This window comes from Agelaius tricolor, unplaced genomic scaffold (genome assembly GCF_023055355.1).
Source record: "Agelaius tricolor isolate 1412-34295 unplaced genomic scaffold, bAgeTri1.0.p SCAF_12, whole genome shotgun sequence".
Lineage (NCBI taxonomy): Eukaryota > Metazoa > Chordata > Aves > Passeriformes > Icteridae > Agelaius > Agelaius tricolor.
In genome coordinates, this window is record NW_027269272.1 from 17,049,168 (window position 1) to 17,064,986 (window position 15,819).

The following is a 15,819-nucleotide window of genomic DNA, read 5'->3' on the forward strand; positions in this document are numbered from 1 at the left end:
GGGAAAAGAAGGATAAACACTGAAGTGCTCTTTCTTCAGCTGTGTTTCTGGTTTACAGCACAGATTTTTATAGGAAAAAAACTGCAGAATCTTAGTGAAAGAATTCACTTTGGACCTCATTAATAACATTATATGAAATTTGGACTTACATGCTGTAATTTCCTTTTTTCTTTCTTTTTGTGATTCAGGCTTCCACACTGTTAAGAGCATCTTTATCCTCTATGTAAGTATTTGTTGCTGAGCTCCATTTCTGTCTGTAGAGAAGGGTTTGTAAACTGAAGTACACACTGCCAGTTGTCCTCAAGTGGGACTCCTCCTCTGTGCTGCCTCTGACCTCAGTGAACATTGATGCAAATATTGTGTGATCTGTGTTCTTCTGCTGACCAGCTTCAGTAATGTTCTAATTTCAGCAGAATGTTGTTAATCCAGTAAATCTGCCATTCCACACATGTGAGGTTATTGCTCTATTTTTAGTGTTTCCACATATATCAGTCCTATTGTTGTAATTGGTTTGATTCTCAAAAGTTCAGGAAAAGGGGGAAGCCCTAATATGGATTTTTGGGTGCCTTAACTTTGATTTTTTTGCGTCTGACTTAATAAAATTCGGCTTGTAATACTGAATAGAAATGGTATATTCAAGGTGAAGTTTTATTAAATTTTTGAGACACTTTTTATCCTGTTGTTTACAAGATAATAGGCAATTATACATAGGATATAAAAGTTGTTTGTCGTAGGATGGGAAGATACTAAAAGATTTTAGTGGATTATATTTAAATATTAAGATTGAAACACTGACTGGAAGCAGTTTTCTTAAGAGAAACTTCTATTGCAGTGTTAAATTTCAGAATAGCAAGATAGTATTGATGCATAGAAAGTAGTCTGTATTAAGTCTCATGTTAAGTCAGCATACTTCAGGCTGTAAAAATCCATTCAGCCCACACCAGCTCTGCTTTGGAGAAGACATTTCTGGGTGCATAAGGGCTTGGAGTTGGAGATGGAGCTGCAGCTTTTTACTGCATCTAACTGTCCTCATGCCCTTGTGGTCCAGTAGAGAAGGGGGAAAAAGGATGTTACTGTACTGTTTTGTGCCAGTAAAAATCTCAGGTCATCAGCTGTCTTGCTATCAGTTTACTGTCTGCTAGTTATGATGGTAAGTGAGCTGCATACATAAGTAAGCAATCACCCCAAATTCAACAAGTCTATTGTTCTAACACTATAATGGTAATAAAAGTATGATAATGTGGAAGTTCTTTTCCTGAAGCAGACTTCCTGTTTTGGCTCTTCTCACCTCAGTAACATCAGCTGCACTGAATGAGGACAGAGAGTTTTGATGAATGTCTTTTCCTTTAGGAAGGTGCAGGATGTGCCATTGCTGCCCTCTCTGGATTATGAGAAGCTGAAGAAAGATTTGATTACAGGGAGTGATCGTCTCAAGGCCCTCTTACTGCAGGCTCTGCGCTGGGTAAGGACAGGAGGCCTCCAAACTAAGATGCATTTAGCAAACAAGATGGTTGTTCTAGTGATGAGTTCAGCATGACAGGCAAATTCCTGTTGATGAAGCTTCTAAAGGCTGTTGAGATGATGAAGGCAGCCCAGGCAGGAGGTGTCTCTTTGTAGTGTAGCAGTGTCCTTCTCCTCTGAGGAGAGACAGATTTCTCACACAAGGATTTCCCAAATTTCTGGGATATTCAGTGGAAATAATTTCTGATATGCTTCCAAATAAATTGTTGTTTTAGGCAGTTCCATTTTCCACATATCATTTTGGTTTATATTTATATAAATACTGCTGTATCCAAGACATACCTGACTCTAATCACCAGTTTTCCTTTATAATCAATATTTTACAGGAAACTACCTTTTGGTTGACTTGGGTCATGTAATGACATTTAAGAAAAATTACAGATGACAACAGGAAGTTACATTTTCCTGCTGCAAAGGAAGCTGATGTGTTCAAAGTGACAGTCATGAAAGATGATAATAGTGGAATTCTGAGCAAGTTTCAGTGTCCATTTTCACATAAAAACAATCTGTTTGTTCTAACCAAAAGTACTTCTTGCCCAATTCTCTGTCTCAAATGATTAAGAAAAGCACCACCTCTGTAACTATTAGAGGGGCTTTTTTAACTTTATGGGAAGTAATTCTGTATCCTTCCTGTATGGACAGTGATGACAGCTCCCAAGTAACAATTTTGTACTGGATCACAGAGCTGAGGTCAGGTCAGTTCATTTCATCTCTTTCCCTTAGGTCACTGAGTTTGAATTACTGCTCTTCATGAAAGAGGCTCTCAGCTATAGAGTATCAGCACCTTTAAAATCTCCAGGGGTCATCAATCTATAGTTTTGGCTTTTTATGTTCTTTACTTGTTTATTTATGTTGTTATTTATTTTAGCGCTTGACAACATCATATCCTGGCGAACAGAGAGACACTATCATGCAAGCCTACATCAGTAATGACCTCCTGGACTGCCACAGCAACTGTCAGGTTAGCAGAAACTGAGTTGTCAGTTGTCCAACTTCTGTGTGATATTGCTCACTTGTGTCTATGAAGTGCTAATCATAAAATTTTATTGCTCTCTGGAAGAGGAGAAGAAAAAAAGGTAGCAGTGCCAAAATTGGGTGATACATTTAGCTCCCTGTGCTTTACTTCTGTGAGTTGAACTGAAGCCTAAGGCCCTTTAAGTCTTGCTTATCAGATGCTGTGTCTCTTTTTGATTGATTGTGTATTGTTAAATAATACACTCAATTCATTTCACTGATCTAAGATAAGAACTAAATTAGGACTTCAGTCCCAATGCCGCTATGGAATGTGTCATTGTGCACCTGCAATGATCAACTGTGTTTCTGTGAATTTGAGGTGGATTGGCACCTTTCTTTAGAAAGGGGAATTCTGGTGTGTTGATTTTGGAAAGTTGTTTCAGTCCCTGAAAACCCAGTACTGTTGCTAAGAAAAGCACAACTTTATTCATTGATTGTAGTGACTTCTGTGCATAATTGAGTTTCCCAGGGGTTTGGGGCTCTGAGCCTACTTGGTTTATTGTGGCTTTATTGTCTTTGCAACAGTCTCTTGTACGATTAGGAAACATAAAGGTTTATTAAATCAACCATCAGTTTTTCTCCCTCTGAATTTCTGTAAGAGGGAAGTTATATGTAAAGCCTGCAATAAAACAGATAAGAAATAATTTCAATGTGGTGGTGTTGGTAAGTTACTGAGCTGCTTCCCACACTCTTTGTTGTCAAAGAAAAGCATTCCTGTTCAGGTAATGTTACTATACTTTAGTTTGTCAACAAAACTAAGTTGTTTGGTTTGTGGGGTTTTTTTTGTCACTGACTGAATATTAATTTTAGGTACCAGCTTTAACTGAACTGTGTTGGCTCAATATAACTTCCACTCTACACCATAGAGTTTAATGGTGTTTTAACAGACTGAGATGAGAAGCTGTAATTTGCCTATTTGTTCATTTTCCATCTCTCCTTCAGCCCCCTGCCAATAAAAAAAAGAAATTGTACATCATATTGACAAATCAGTATGCATTCAAAGGGTTTTGGTTTTTTCTGTGTAAGTTTAATGAAGCTTTTAAAACATTATAGAAGACTAACTTTTGTGTTTTCCTTCTTTGTGATTTATTAACATCCACTTTCTTTTTCAGAGAAGTGTCCTCCAATTATTATATTCTAAGAGTGAGGTAGTCAGACAGTATATGGCAAGGCTCATCAACGCTTTTGCTTCACTGATAGAAGGTAAATTATTCACTGCAAAAAATAACATTTTCATACAATGCTTTCTTATTGATGCTTCACAAGTGCATGTCAGTGCATGTGATAATTTAGAGCCTTATTTCCACCCTTTTTCTAGTGATTCAGTATCTTTTGTAGCATGCATTCAAAACAGCTTTTCAGTATCTGGAAAGTTTCATTTTGACACTGTGTATTCAGTATTTCTGACTTGTTTTGATGATTTGTGATCTGTGTGAGAATTTACTCAGATACTGCCTTTAATATAGTCTTCAGTTTCTCCATGAGGGTTAAAGAGAAAAATCCCCATTAATTAGGGGATTTTTTTTCCATTAATTTTTCTCCATTAATAAGGTTTCCTGTGGACAGACCTGCTACCAGGTTGTGCAATAGTAACTACTGTGGCTCCTGCATTTTCCTGGTCCTCATCTGAATAAATCTTTGTGCATCACTGCTAACAATCCAGAGGCACATATATCCAGCTTTGTATATCTGCCTGTCCCAAAATAGCTTTTGGTTTGCTGCTATTTTTGGAGCTCAGTATTGCTAGGTGCTGAAATCTCATTTGAAGTCAGTAGCAGGAGGATACCTGACTTTCCCAAGCTCCTTGGACATTTCTGTTCTTTTTCTCGATTGTACAAAACTGCTAGATCAGAAAGCATATACTGAAAGTGGATTCTGTGTGGTATTGATTTGCAATTTTGGACCTCTGATACCCCAAGTGTCTGGATTGAATGCAACTGGTCTGCTACACAACTTTGTGCAGGTTTGCTTGGATCTTGGCACAAGTTTGTAGCTTGTCAAGAGGAAACTGAGGTCAATCCTGCTTACTTTTCCAAAGAGAGGGAGGTTTTCTGTCATAGCTGCTATCTCAGCATCTGTTCTTTCATCACTTTTTGCACCAGGTCGTGCCTACCTTTCTCAGAACCCAACATTGCTGCAAATGCTGGAGGACAGACTGAAAGCTGAAGACAAGGATTCCCTTACATGGGAGAATGTTCTGGGGGCTCTGCAGAAATTCAGCCTCAGGTGATGAAAGCACAGCATGTGGTGGTGACAGCAGAGGAGGAAATGCAGGCTAGTTAGGCTCTGTTCAGGGAGGAAAGAAGAGCACTTGATTTTCCTATAACAATCATCAGAACCCCTGATGGCTGATGAAAGCAGTGTCACTTATTATGAAGGAGAAATCAGTTTTGCTGACTGAATTAACCTGACTTCCTACCAGCTGTCAAGACCCAAGTAAATGTACATCTCCTGCCACAGCCTTGTGTGCTTTGTATGTGTTCCTTAACTGAAGGAAGTAAAAATCTTAATGTAGAAAGCTCTGACAATCCTACACGGAAAAAAGAGTTGTGTTACATTCCAAAGCATAAGGTTTTCATTATCCTTTCTGCAAACATTTTTCAGGGATTTCATCTTTATCCTCTTGACCCCCTTCCTGGAGCAGTCTATGCACAGACTGTCTTGTTACTTTTGCATTAGCAGTCTGACTCAAGTGCCCACTACAAAAGAAATATGCAAAAGCAGTAAAGGGCATGCTCTACTTATCAAATAAATAATGATCTTAGGAGCTCTGTTTGCACAGCAGTCAGGAGGAATACTGAAAATTTGGAAGTTTATTTTCTAAAAAGTAACAGTCTTTATAGAAGGTTAATTCCAGATACTTGACATAAGGGAAACTTTTTTAATATGTGATCGCATGCTCCCTTGTTTTGCTTAGTCCATGCCCCAGACCTGCTGCAATATCCAGCACTAAGAAACATATGAGCTTTCAGGACCAAAGCCAGGGAAGCACCTACTTTGATCTTTGCAATTTAGGTATAATGCCTCTTGGAAATAATGTTATGAAAAATTCTGTTCTTCAGTAAGACTTTTCTACCAGTACATACTTCTTCTTTTTTTGTATTGTAAGGTGCAGAATTGTTATTGTAGATCATGGTTGGCCACCTGGCATTTTATTCACCATAGTCTTTGAGGGCAACTACAAGTTGAGTTAAAGAGCATGAGTTTTAAGAATCTTTAGAGAAAAGTGCAAATAGATTCAAGCAAAAAACCTCATTTGTCAAATTGGCAGTACAAAAGTGCTGCAGTGCTATGGCTACCTCTGACAGAAAAAGTAATTAATTTATTTTATGGATCTGTTGTTTGTAGCTGCCTTTTAAAACCAATTAAAAAAGACAATTGAAAATGCCATTTTAGCTGGAGTATGAAGCCCTAGAAAACAATGAAGAAATTTACCTCAGCAGTTCACAGGTTTAAAAAGAACAAAATAAAACAAAAGACAAAACCTCCCGATCTATCCAACAATGTTTTAATCCTCTAACCATATGGGAACCTCCATCTTCAATTTCTTCAGGCTTTGTTAATTACTTAGTTTAGTGATTCTGCCAAAACAGGTAGTTTAGGGATTTTTTTTTTGGGCAGGCTATTTTATTTTTAATATGTTTATACTGGCCATAAATGTATATGAAAGCTGTTTATGTTAGGATCTGACATTTGTGATTTGCAATCTGTTTTTGTTTTTTAATCCTAGGCGCACACTGCAGTCAGCAATGATCCAGGATGGGCTCATTTTCTGGCTGGTTGATGTTCTAATAGACCCAGATTGCCTGTCTGATTACAACCTGGAGTACTGTGCTGCCTTGCTCATGAATCTTTGTCTGAGGAGTGCAGGTGTCTTACATTTTGAATTACAACCTTATTCCAAGAAATAGATAGAGAAGATTGTGAATCTTTTTCTCCTGATTTACCAGGATTCTTTCAAGTGGCTACAATCAGCAGCAGGAACCACAACCAGAGATATTTGTGTTATAACCAATGTTTTTGAGCAAATCTCCTTTCCCAAGAATTCCAGTTATGGGAATTCTAAAGAATTAAGCAATGGCACCCTTTAAGATTTGATTAGTTTTTATGTTAGTATGTGAAGGCTGCCATTGCTACATTCAGGCCCACTTTTCAAAGGACACTTTCTGTCCACTTTCAGACTCTGTGTTAGAGATTTCTTTGTAAACAGACAGAACTGGGTTGAGGAGTAAGGGTGAGGAGCTTAACCTTCACCTTGCTTTCACTTCTACAAAGCAGATTCCCCCCAAGAAAATAAGATCCTCTCTGTGTCCAAGAGACTTAAAAAGAGCATAAATTAAATTTTGTTTTAAAAAGGAAAGTAAGGGTGAAAAATCATCTGCTTCTTGTAAGCAAAAAAATGCCTTTTGTAAATTTTTAAATCCCCTTTGTGTTGCATCCTGTCCAAGACTACAACTGCATAAATCCAGAATAATTTCACTGATTTCAGCTTCGTTATGCTGAACAGCATTTGTCAGGAACAAGAAACAATATTGCTCTGTGCAAACTATATTTAATACTGATTCTAAAAAGTAAGAAAGAAACTTGCTCTGATCTTTCTGTTTTTCAAGCATATTTATGTGTTCTGCCTTTGCAGGGAAGAAAATATGTGCAAGTATCCCAAACGCCATGCTCAGAGTTCTTTCTGGTCTTCTTGACCATGAGAATCCTAAGGTATTTGTACATCAAACTTTGGGTTAATGAAAAGGTGGAAAGAAAAATTTTAAAAAGAAGAAAGGAAAAAATGTAAAAAGTAAATTTGTTTTGTTTCCTTTATTAGATCCTTGTTAATTAAGTTGCATGAATTTTGCCTAAAATTCACAAATGCATATATTTTATTTTGGTGAGCAGAGATCTTTCTAGACAGAAGTATGTCTTGCTTTAACAAATATTGGCAGCTAAGAATGGCAGCTTTGGATGCAGTTACCATGCAGTCCATGTGCCTTGATTCCCACTTCTGATGCTGCTTAAATGTCATGCACCAATTCATCTCAAGCTTGACTGTTCATGAGATGAGCAATGGGTGATGCAAAACATCAGGTGCAGGGGAACACATTTGTTGTGGTTTTAAGGAATGCTATAAGAAAGTAGAAGACTTGTGACATTCATGAAGCTGCTTTGGCTTTGTCATCCTGCCTGAGGCTACAAGGCTTAAAGGCTGTCTTGAGTTCATTCTGGCAGGGACTTTTCCCTGTTCTTTGTCCTGTTTTTTGTACTGCTATTAGTGTTTGTCAGAAATTAACCTTTTTTCTGCTTTTCTCTCTTTCTTTTCCTTTTTTTTTTCTTTCTTATGGATAGGTCAGTTTGCAAGAATACATCATCAGAAGCAGGGGGGCTTTTTGGGAATTGGCATGCAGCACACTGGTTTAGATCAGCCATATCACAGTATATTTGCATCCTAAAAGTTCTCTGCTTCCCATGTGGGAATTTTTGCAAGTCCAGTCTAGCCTGGTTAAACTCTTTGAAGTATAGTAATTTTATACTTTTGCTCTTATATTTTGATAGTCAACTGGGAGGAATGGAAGAGTTTTTCTTCATGGTATTACTATTTCTTAGGTCCAGTCATATGTGAATGGAGTACTGTACAGTATTCTGGCCATCCCTTCTGTCCGAGAAGAAGCCAGAGAAATGGTAAGAGGTGCTGCTTTGCAGAGCATGAAAATCAACATCTCTGCCAGAGATGGCCCAGACAGGGAGCTGCTGAGCAGGGAACAGCAGGGCTGTGAGGTGGCAGCATTTTGAGAAGGGAACCCACAAAAGGCCCTTCCCCTTTGATCCTCAGGGAAGTATGACTGTATTTCTCAAACACTTCTGCCATATTTCTAGATCTTTCTCCCAGGAGTGGAGCCCCAGTAGAGTAAAGGATTCTGCCTGAATTATAAATTAAAGGTGTTCTTTTAGAATTCTGTGTCCTTCTAGCATTTTGTAGAATCCTTGTGGTCCCAGGAGATGCTTTCATCTCACCTGCTACTTCTTCCAGTTATTCTGCACCAGTGAGTAGCCACTAAAAGGACTTCTAGCTGCTTTTCCTTCTGCCTGTTGTAGACATGGTTATTTGGGGAAGGTGCAGGAGGAAGGTTTCAGAACTAGGAACTGATTTCCTGTGAAAGTCAAATGGTAATGACTTTCACAACCTCAGTGTTTGAGGAAGCTGTTCCTGGGATAGCAGCATGTCTTTGTATCTTGAGAACTAACTCAGAGAGTTATGGAGACATAATTGTTGTCAGATGTTCTATCTCACAGAGGATTGGAAGTGATCATAAATGCTTAAAGACACAACATCAAGGCTACAAGGAGCCATAAAGACAGAGACCAGGTTTAAAGTCAAAGCTGGTTCTGTTTTCTGCTTCCTTTCTCTGAACCTTGCACTGTTGTCTATGTGGATACAAATTTTACCCTGTTCTGATGACTATTGTGTACTGAATTCAGAAAGCAAAAGCAACAGTTCTATTGTAAAAATTTGCTGTTCATCATGGACATGTCTCTGTTTAAGCCTCAAAGCAATCTAGAAAACATATTTCTTTTGTCTGTGCAACACTTGGAGCTGGACACCGTGGTTTGCTTCACACTGCCTCTGTCTTCCTGACCAAAAAAAAAAAAAGATATTTTAGCTAACAGATCTCTGTCACTGTGGGGACATGAAACACTGATCTTCCAATGTTTTCTGCTACATCCAGGGAATGGAAGAAATTCTGCGCTGCTTTATCAAGGAAAGAAATGAAGAGATGGTTCGACAGATGGAATTTGTTATCAAGCAACTCAATTCAGGTCAGAACACAGGCAGCTAGCAGAGCTTTAAATCTTTCACAAAAGCCATAAAAAAGCTCATGTTTTTACTTGGCATTGGAAACCTCAAAGAATAACAGTAGTGTGATGGTCTGAGAGAGGGTGAATAATGAATGTCAGGATTTGAAAGTAATGTATTTTAAAATTTCCTTTATGTTGTAGTAATAAAGGAGAAATAAAAGGCTGAGTAAGACACAATTCCAAAGTTTTGGGATCATAAATAAACTTACCTTTGCTGTTTTTTTTCATGGCAGTGGTCTGATAATAATGAGAGACTGCTGCCAACTGCAAAAATGCAGTAGAAATTTGTAAAATAGGATTTAGGGACTAGGTCTGTCTGTGCTCATCTCGTGCTCTATTGAGGTGTAGCTTTATGTGAAATGGCTTATCCTGAATAGGGAGCAGAGACCATAATTTTTGGAGAGGATGTTGATGGGTCATCAGAGTTGTAGATGCCATTAATACAGACTGAGAAGGTGGAATGTTTATTCCATTTTCTGTTGCCTGTGAGTGAAAGGTAGACTGAAGAAAGAGAAAGCAAATAATGAAAAGGAGATTAGTTCTGGTTGCATCTTTCTGTACAGTAAACATAGAACAAGTTGAACTGCTCTGTTTGGCTTTTTGGCTTTTGGAAAAAGAACACAGCCTGTCTTTTTTTTTTTTTTTTTTTTTTTGTTCTTTTACAAGTTAGAACTTTTACAAATTCTACCTTGTAAAAGAACAAATAAAATAGTTAACTACTGTATTGCCACTATACAATATTTGTTCTTCAAGGTTATGGAACCACTCCTCTTCTACCTGAAAATGGCATTTTTAAGAGCTTTTGTCTGAGTCATTAATAAAATGATTCAGATTTCCAGTATAAGCCTGGCCAGTCTTTTCCTGAGGAAATAATTTTGTCCAAAACTTACAATTAGTATTCTGCATGAGTACTAACTTTTTATATACAAAAGCAGGATAATATTAAAGTATTTTTAGGGAGAGGTAGAGTCTCTTATTAAAAAAAATTTGAAAAATAGACAAACTTGCAAGTGCACACACTTTCATTCAAGTCTTGTCAGTAAATACAGTGAGGTGTCACTGTGGGTTTTCTGAGAAAGTAACTATTCCAGAGTGTTTCTATTTCTGCCATTTTCCAAAATATGAATTGAATTCAGTGATTTCTAGTAGAATGCTTATAGGATCAAATTATTACAATAATTGTCCTGAAAAAGACGTGTCTGTATGAGAAGCAGGTTAAATCTTGTTCCTGTAAAACTGAGGTAATAATGAGATTCTGTCAAGGTGTACATGTATAACTTAACTGACACCATTTTGTTTTGCTTCTTTCTAGAAGAGCCATTCAATGATAGTATTGTGTCTGATGATGATGAGGAAGAGGAGTATGAGGAAGTAAGTAAAGGCTTTCTGGCACCTTTTCGAAAAATCCTTAACCTTCTGGAAAGAAAATATTTGTGTCAATAAACCAGAGGTTGGTTTTACTTTGGTTTTTATGTTTACTTAATCATTCTTGCATTAACAAGAAAATTGGAGCTGTTTCCATTTCCTTTTTTTTCATTTGAAGTCCTACTCTTTTAGTTTAGCAACTCAGCACCTCTGTTGTAATTAAAGGATTGACTGGACATAAATGAAGAGATGAGGAGTTACTGTAGCATTAGGAATCTTGCTTTCAAGCAGACCTATTGACTGCAGTTAAAAAAAAAAGTATATTACCAGAATAGTTTATAAACAGATTATCACTTTTTCTTAAGGTATAATTATCTATTCAGGGTGTGACTTTATTTGTTGTTTAAAAACTTTGAAATATATTTAGTAAATTGCTGGAATGTAAGAAAGGGAAACAGTTATTACAAATAAGTCCCATGAGAAAATAAAATAAGCATGAGAAACTATATCATAGTAAATATAAGCTGATTAGCTTTGCATTTCCTTCTCTGCTAATAAATGCATTCTACACCAGTATTTCAACATCTTTTAAGAAGCTGTCTTCATAGAGCCATGGGTGTAGACAACACAACATACTGGATCACCTAAATTAAAGCAAGATGTAAATCTTGTGAGGGAAATGTTATACCCAGTTTTCACTTGTGGTGTTGCCATTTCTGCATTGCCATAAGTGCACAGCGGAAGAAAATACTTGAAAATACAGTGTCAGCAGTTATGTGGGAGTTTTATCTTGAGGAAATCTACCCCACTGCATTTTTATTTTATTCAGAAGCCTTGCTTGAGAAATTTAAAAGAACAGCTATAGTAGATGTCCAGGAAACAGTATTTGTGCATATTTAGGTGTGTGTATGTGTGCAAATACATTCATAGCATGTGTTTGGCCCTGAACAAGTCAGTGACATGGAGAGTGAGTGAACTGCAAAATGTTCTTGTATTAGAAGTGTTACTGCAGAACAGATTCATTGAAAACCATGCTTTTAGACTAAATATAAGTTTTTTGTCCTGAACCAACAAAGAATAAGACAGAAAAAACTTAGTTGTGTCCACATTCTAGTAGCTCATTGTACATTAATGGGAATGACAGTGACTGAGGAAAACCAAGTCTAAAATTTTTCCTGTTACTGCAGTATGACAGAATGCATTTTCTAGTGCACATTGACCTTTTCCTGTTTTGGGAGCAGATAAAAATGCAAATATCCTGACTGCAGCAGGTGTGGTGTGCTCTCAGCTGCTATGGGGTACAGCATCATGCAGTATCCAGCCTTTGCCTGGCAGTATCCAGGGAAGCCTTGCACTGGTTGCATTATTTATTCAGCTTTTGTGTTGTGTATACCTTTTGTGTTGTGGCACAATGGTGGTAAACTAATAATCCCTTTCCCTAAAGTTAGAGCTATGTGGAAATTCTAAGTTTAGAGCTAGAAAATCAGTTTTATTTGACAATCAACCCTCCCCTTTTTATTCTAAGGGGAGAGTTCTAAGTGAATTCTAAGGGAATACAGTAAACTTTTCTTTTCTTGTAGGATTAGATTATTGTAATTGTTTCACTTCCTGAAATCCTGAAGTCTGTTTTTTATAATCTTTCCACTCCTCCAACTGAAAATCAATGCTTGTGGTGCAAGATGGGCTTCCTGGAGATTAATCATTAAAACTTCCCTTTGATTAAAATGCTGCTTTACACCTTTTAACTGACGTTTCAAGGCTTTGAATGTCTTGGGTGTATGGTGAGAATCCAAGGTGATAATACCTTTGCCTGAACTTCAGTATACTTTTTTAAAGGATACTGTGTTTTGTTGTAAAAACACATGGATAAGGAGCTCCTTCCTGAAAGGTGTGGCATTGAATTGCATGATACTGTTCAACACTTCCATCACTTTACCTGTTCCTGGGAATGAAAGGAAGGTGACTTCTCCTGTTCAGTCCTACCCCCTGAGTTGCTGCTTGTTACAATCCCAGCAAAGGCTCTAGGTCAAATCCTTTTGAAATGTATTTTTGTCACTGGACCATCATGTGATTAAAATGGACTTCTGGCATTTCTTATTATTTGACTCAAAAAACAGCAGTAGGCTTTTGTGTCCAATTCCAGTTTTTCATTTAGCTTTGCCATTATATTAAAAAGAAAAGCCAAATTTGAAACTGTTTTTAGTGTAATATTAGTTGCAGCACATTCTGAATCCTTATTGCTGCTGGGAACTATAATTCTGTTCTGCTACAAGGACATCTGGTTTCTTAGTCCCTCAGTTTAAAAAATATAATTTACAAATAACATGGCAGTAATGCATAATGTTGTTACTTTGTTAAATAAACAAGGATTTGTTGACTCACTACCTCAATGATTGGAACTCTTTTGTATTTTAGAATTGCAGTGAGTTATTGTTCTCAATGGTGTTCTGTGATAACATCTGATGTTGTGACCTGGCAACAGAAAGTTTTGGAAAATTTTATCCAAAATCTTGCTTTTATGTAACTTTTAAATCACTACAGATAGAATACATTTCAGGATATGTCCATATATTGCCAATGTTGCCATTTTAGTGACATGCTTTCAGACTGCTTACTGATGTTAGAATTTGTTGCTCAATACCTTTATTTATACCTTTAGAACTTAAGAAACAACAAAAAGACTCTCATACAGCCTTAATTTGGAGGTTTTGCTCCAGCTTTAATTGTTTACAAGAGCGTGCAAATGTTCCCAGTGCTGTTACTATTACCTTTCATGGGATTTTTTTGCTTTTATCTGTGTTTAATTTAGAGTTGATGAATTCTCTCCTGGCTTTGAGCAGATCTTGTGGTAATGGCTACTTTCTCCTAAACACTGTGGCTAAGATGCAGTTGAGCCTATTAGAGGAAAATTCTGGGATTTCAGAAGTTTAAGATTCTGTACAGTGTAATGCTGGAGCATATAACCATATAAAAAATGTCTCTGTGTGTGCTGTTCTTCAGAAATAAATTGGCTTTTGTGTTTGGCTGGTAAGCTTTAAATTAACTAGTGTAGAGCTTAAGATACACTGGCTCCTGGAGTACATACCCAGCCCTGAGATGTCAGCCTTCTGGGGTGTGTTGACACCCACAGTCACAGTGTGTATTTCCTGGTGCTCAATATTCTCTTGACTGGTCTGTTAAATACTAACTTAATTTATCTTCAATATTTGATCTTTGCGTTTGTTTTTTTATTTGACTTGGACCATCTTGAAAAGCTGCTTGTTAAAGTGAATATGTGATATTGTAGCTCTGATTCCAAAGCTTGGTTACAAGCTGGAGCTGTGTGAGGTGCCTGTACAGTGAGGATTTATCAGACACCCTCTGATCCGCTGTCACTCAGCACCTGGCAATAAAATCAGAGAGCTGCCGTGTGAAAATCCACTTCAGCCACAGAGCACATCAAAAGAAAGGGCTTAATCACAGGGCTTCCAGCCATTACCCTAAAGGGCTTGGCTCCCAACATCTGCTGCAGCCTGTGGGCAGTGGGGAACAGGGCACCAATTGTGTTATTTCAGCAGTGGAGTGATGGCACATGGGCAAAGTCCTTATTTTGTACAAGGAGGCAGAGGGGGGACACTTTCAGGCTCGGTTACCTGGCAGGTTAAATAATGTCAGGGAGCAGGATTGGCTGCATTAACAAACCTTGTAAAAAAAAAAAAAATCCCCCAGACCTATTTATAGAGCTTATCTTTGCAACTTCCCCCCCACCCATAAAAATACACTATATTGTGGACTTTGGAGTGTGCTTTCTTGGTGGGAGGTGGGAGGTGATGGGCTGTTTTTTTGCTTGATTCAGATGATTGTTGCCTAGTCTACAAGTGTTTGTCCTTTTGCCATCATCTGTGTTATTTTTCACACATACCCAGCTTTCCAGGTAATTAAGAACTGATTGTGATTATTTAAAACTGAGTCTAAATCTCACAAAAGTAAAACTGCTTTTCATTTTTGTTGTGTTCTGGAGTTCACAGAGTCCAGTGGACATTGTTTTTAATGGAGTTTGTGCCAGACTCTCTACATAACTATGCAATATACCTTTTTAGAATGATTCCTTTACTTTTTCTCATTTACTGTTTTTGACATTTACTGTCACAACAGGTTTCAAAAGCAAAGAAGATTTTCTTCATCTGGAGTGGGTCTGTCTTAGGAGATCATGTACAGGACAGAAGAGAATTCTTTCTAGTAGCAAAACACAAGCAAAAATACTGTCTTGTCCTTGTACTACTGGTTTTGGTTTGCTGGAGGAATCCCTCAAACTTCAAAATTTCCTGGCTTTTTTAATGTGTAGAAGCTGCAGAGCTGCCATGAAAGATGAATCACACGTACTTATTCTAGAAATAGGCACTGGAGAATGAATTCTTGGTAGTTTTTACTTTAAGCTGGTTACATTTGGGTTTGTGGAATAAAATCAACATAGGGTTGTTCCCTCCTTGTATGATCTTTTTATCCTGAAATACTGATTCCAAGCTTTTAGTACCAGCTTTTTGTTTGGGTTTTTTTTTTTTTTTCTTAATTACCAGCTTTAAAGCTTCCTTACACACCTGAGTTTCTTGTTGCCTTGCAGGAGGACAATGACATCCTGGAGCCTGATCTGGACAAAGATGAGGTTTTGCTGCCACAGCTGGGGGAGCTTTCAGGAGAGAAGCTGCTAACAACAGAGTACTTGGGAGTGAGTACCGCTCCTTAGAATCTTAAAACAAATTAATTTCCTGGGTTAAGTGTTTTATTTCAGTAGTTTCACCACTTTATTCAATTTGTTGCTTGAAGAGGCAGGTGCTACCTGCAGAGCAGTCTGAATCTTTCACAGTCTGTGTATGAGCTGCTGCTCAGGAGAGGCAGAACCAGTGTGAGAAAGGAGCTACCCTTTCACAGGGGGTGGTCAGGCTGTGGCTTAATAATAAGCTACAGGCAGCCTTAGGGTTCTAGTGCTACACCAGTGACTCTGAGCACACAAAGCAAAGTACTGAGCAGGTTAATAACTGGAACATTCTGCTGGTCTGAAATTATTTTAGAAAAAAGAAAAGTTGAAAAGTCAAC

The 15,819-nt window shown here is 37.7% G+C and overlaps 1 protein-coding gene across 2 annotated transcripts in view; it reads left to right on the top strand.

Annotated features, from left to right (window-relative positions):
• The window catches only part of ARMC9 (armadillo repeat containing 9), a 57,758-nt gene that overhangs the window by 23,522 nt on the left and 18,417 nt on the right, over positions 1 to 15,819 (top strand). For both annotated transcript variants that reach the window (XM_071437850.1, XM_071437851.1), the window contains 11 exons: positions 189 to 223; positions 1,351 to 1,462; positions 2,390 to 2,482; positions 3,648 to 3,738; positions 4,638 to 4,761; positions 6,266 to 6,405; positions 7,172 to 7,248; positions 8,131 to 8,205; positions 9,252 to 9,342; positions 10,694 to 10,752; positions 15,347 to 15,451. In XM_071437850.1, the coding sequence (XP_071293951.1) occupies positions 189 to 223; positions 1,351 to 1,462; positions 2,390 to 2,482; positions 3,648 to 3,738; positions 4,638 to 4,761; positions 6,266 to 6,405; positions 7,172 to 7,248; positions 8,131 to 8,205; positions 9,252 to 9,342; positions 10,694 to 10,752; positions 15,347 to 15,451 (1,002 nt within the window). The remainder of the gene's footprint in view (positions 1 to 188; positions 224 to 1,350; positions 1,463 to 2,389; positions 2,483 to 3,647; positions 3,739 to 4,637; positions 4,762 to 6,265; positions 6,406 to 7,171; positions 7,249 to 8,130; positions 8,206 to 9,251; positions 9,343 to 10,693; positions 10,753 to 15,346; positions 15,452 to 15,819) is intronic.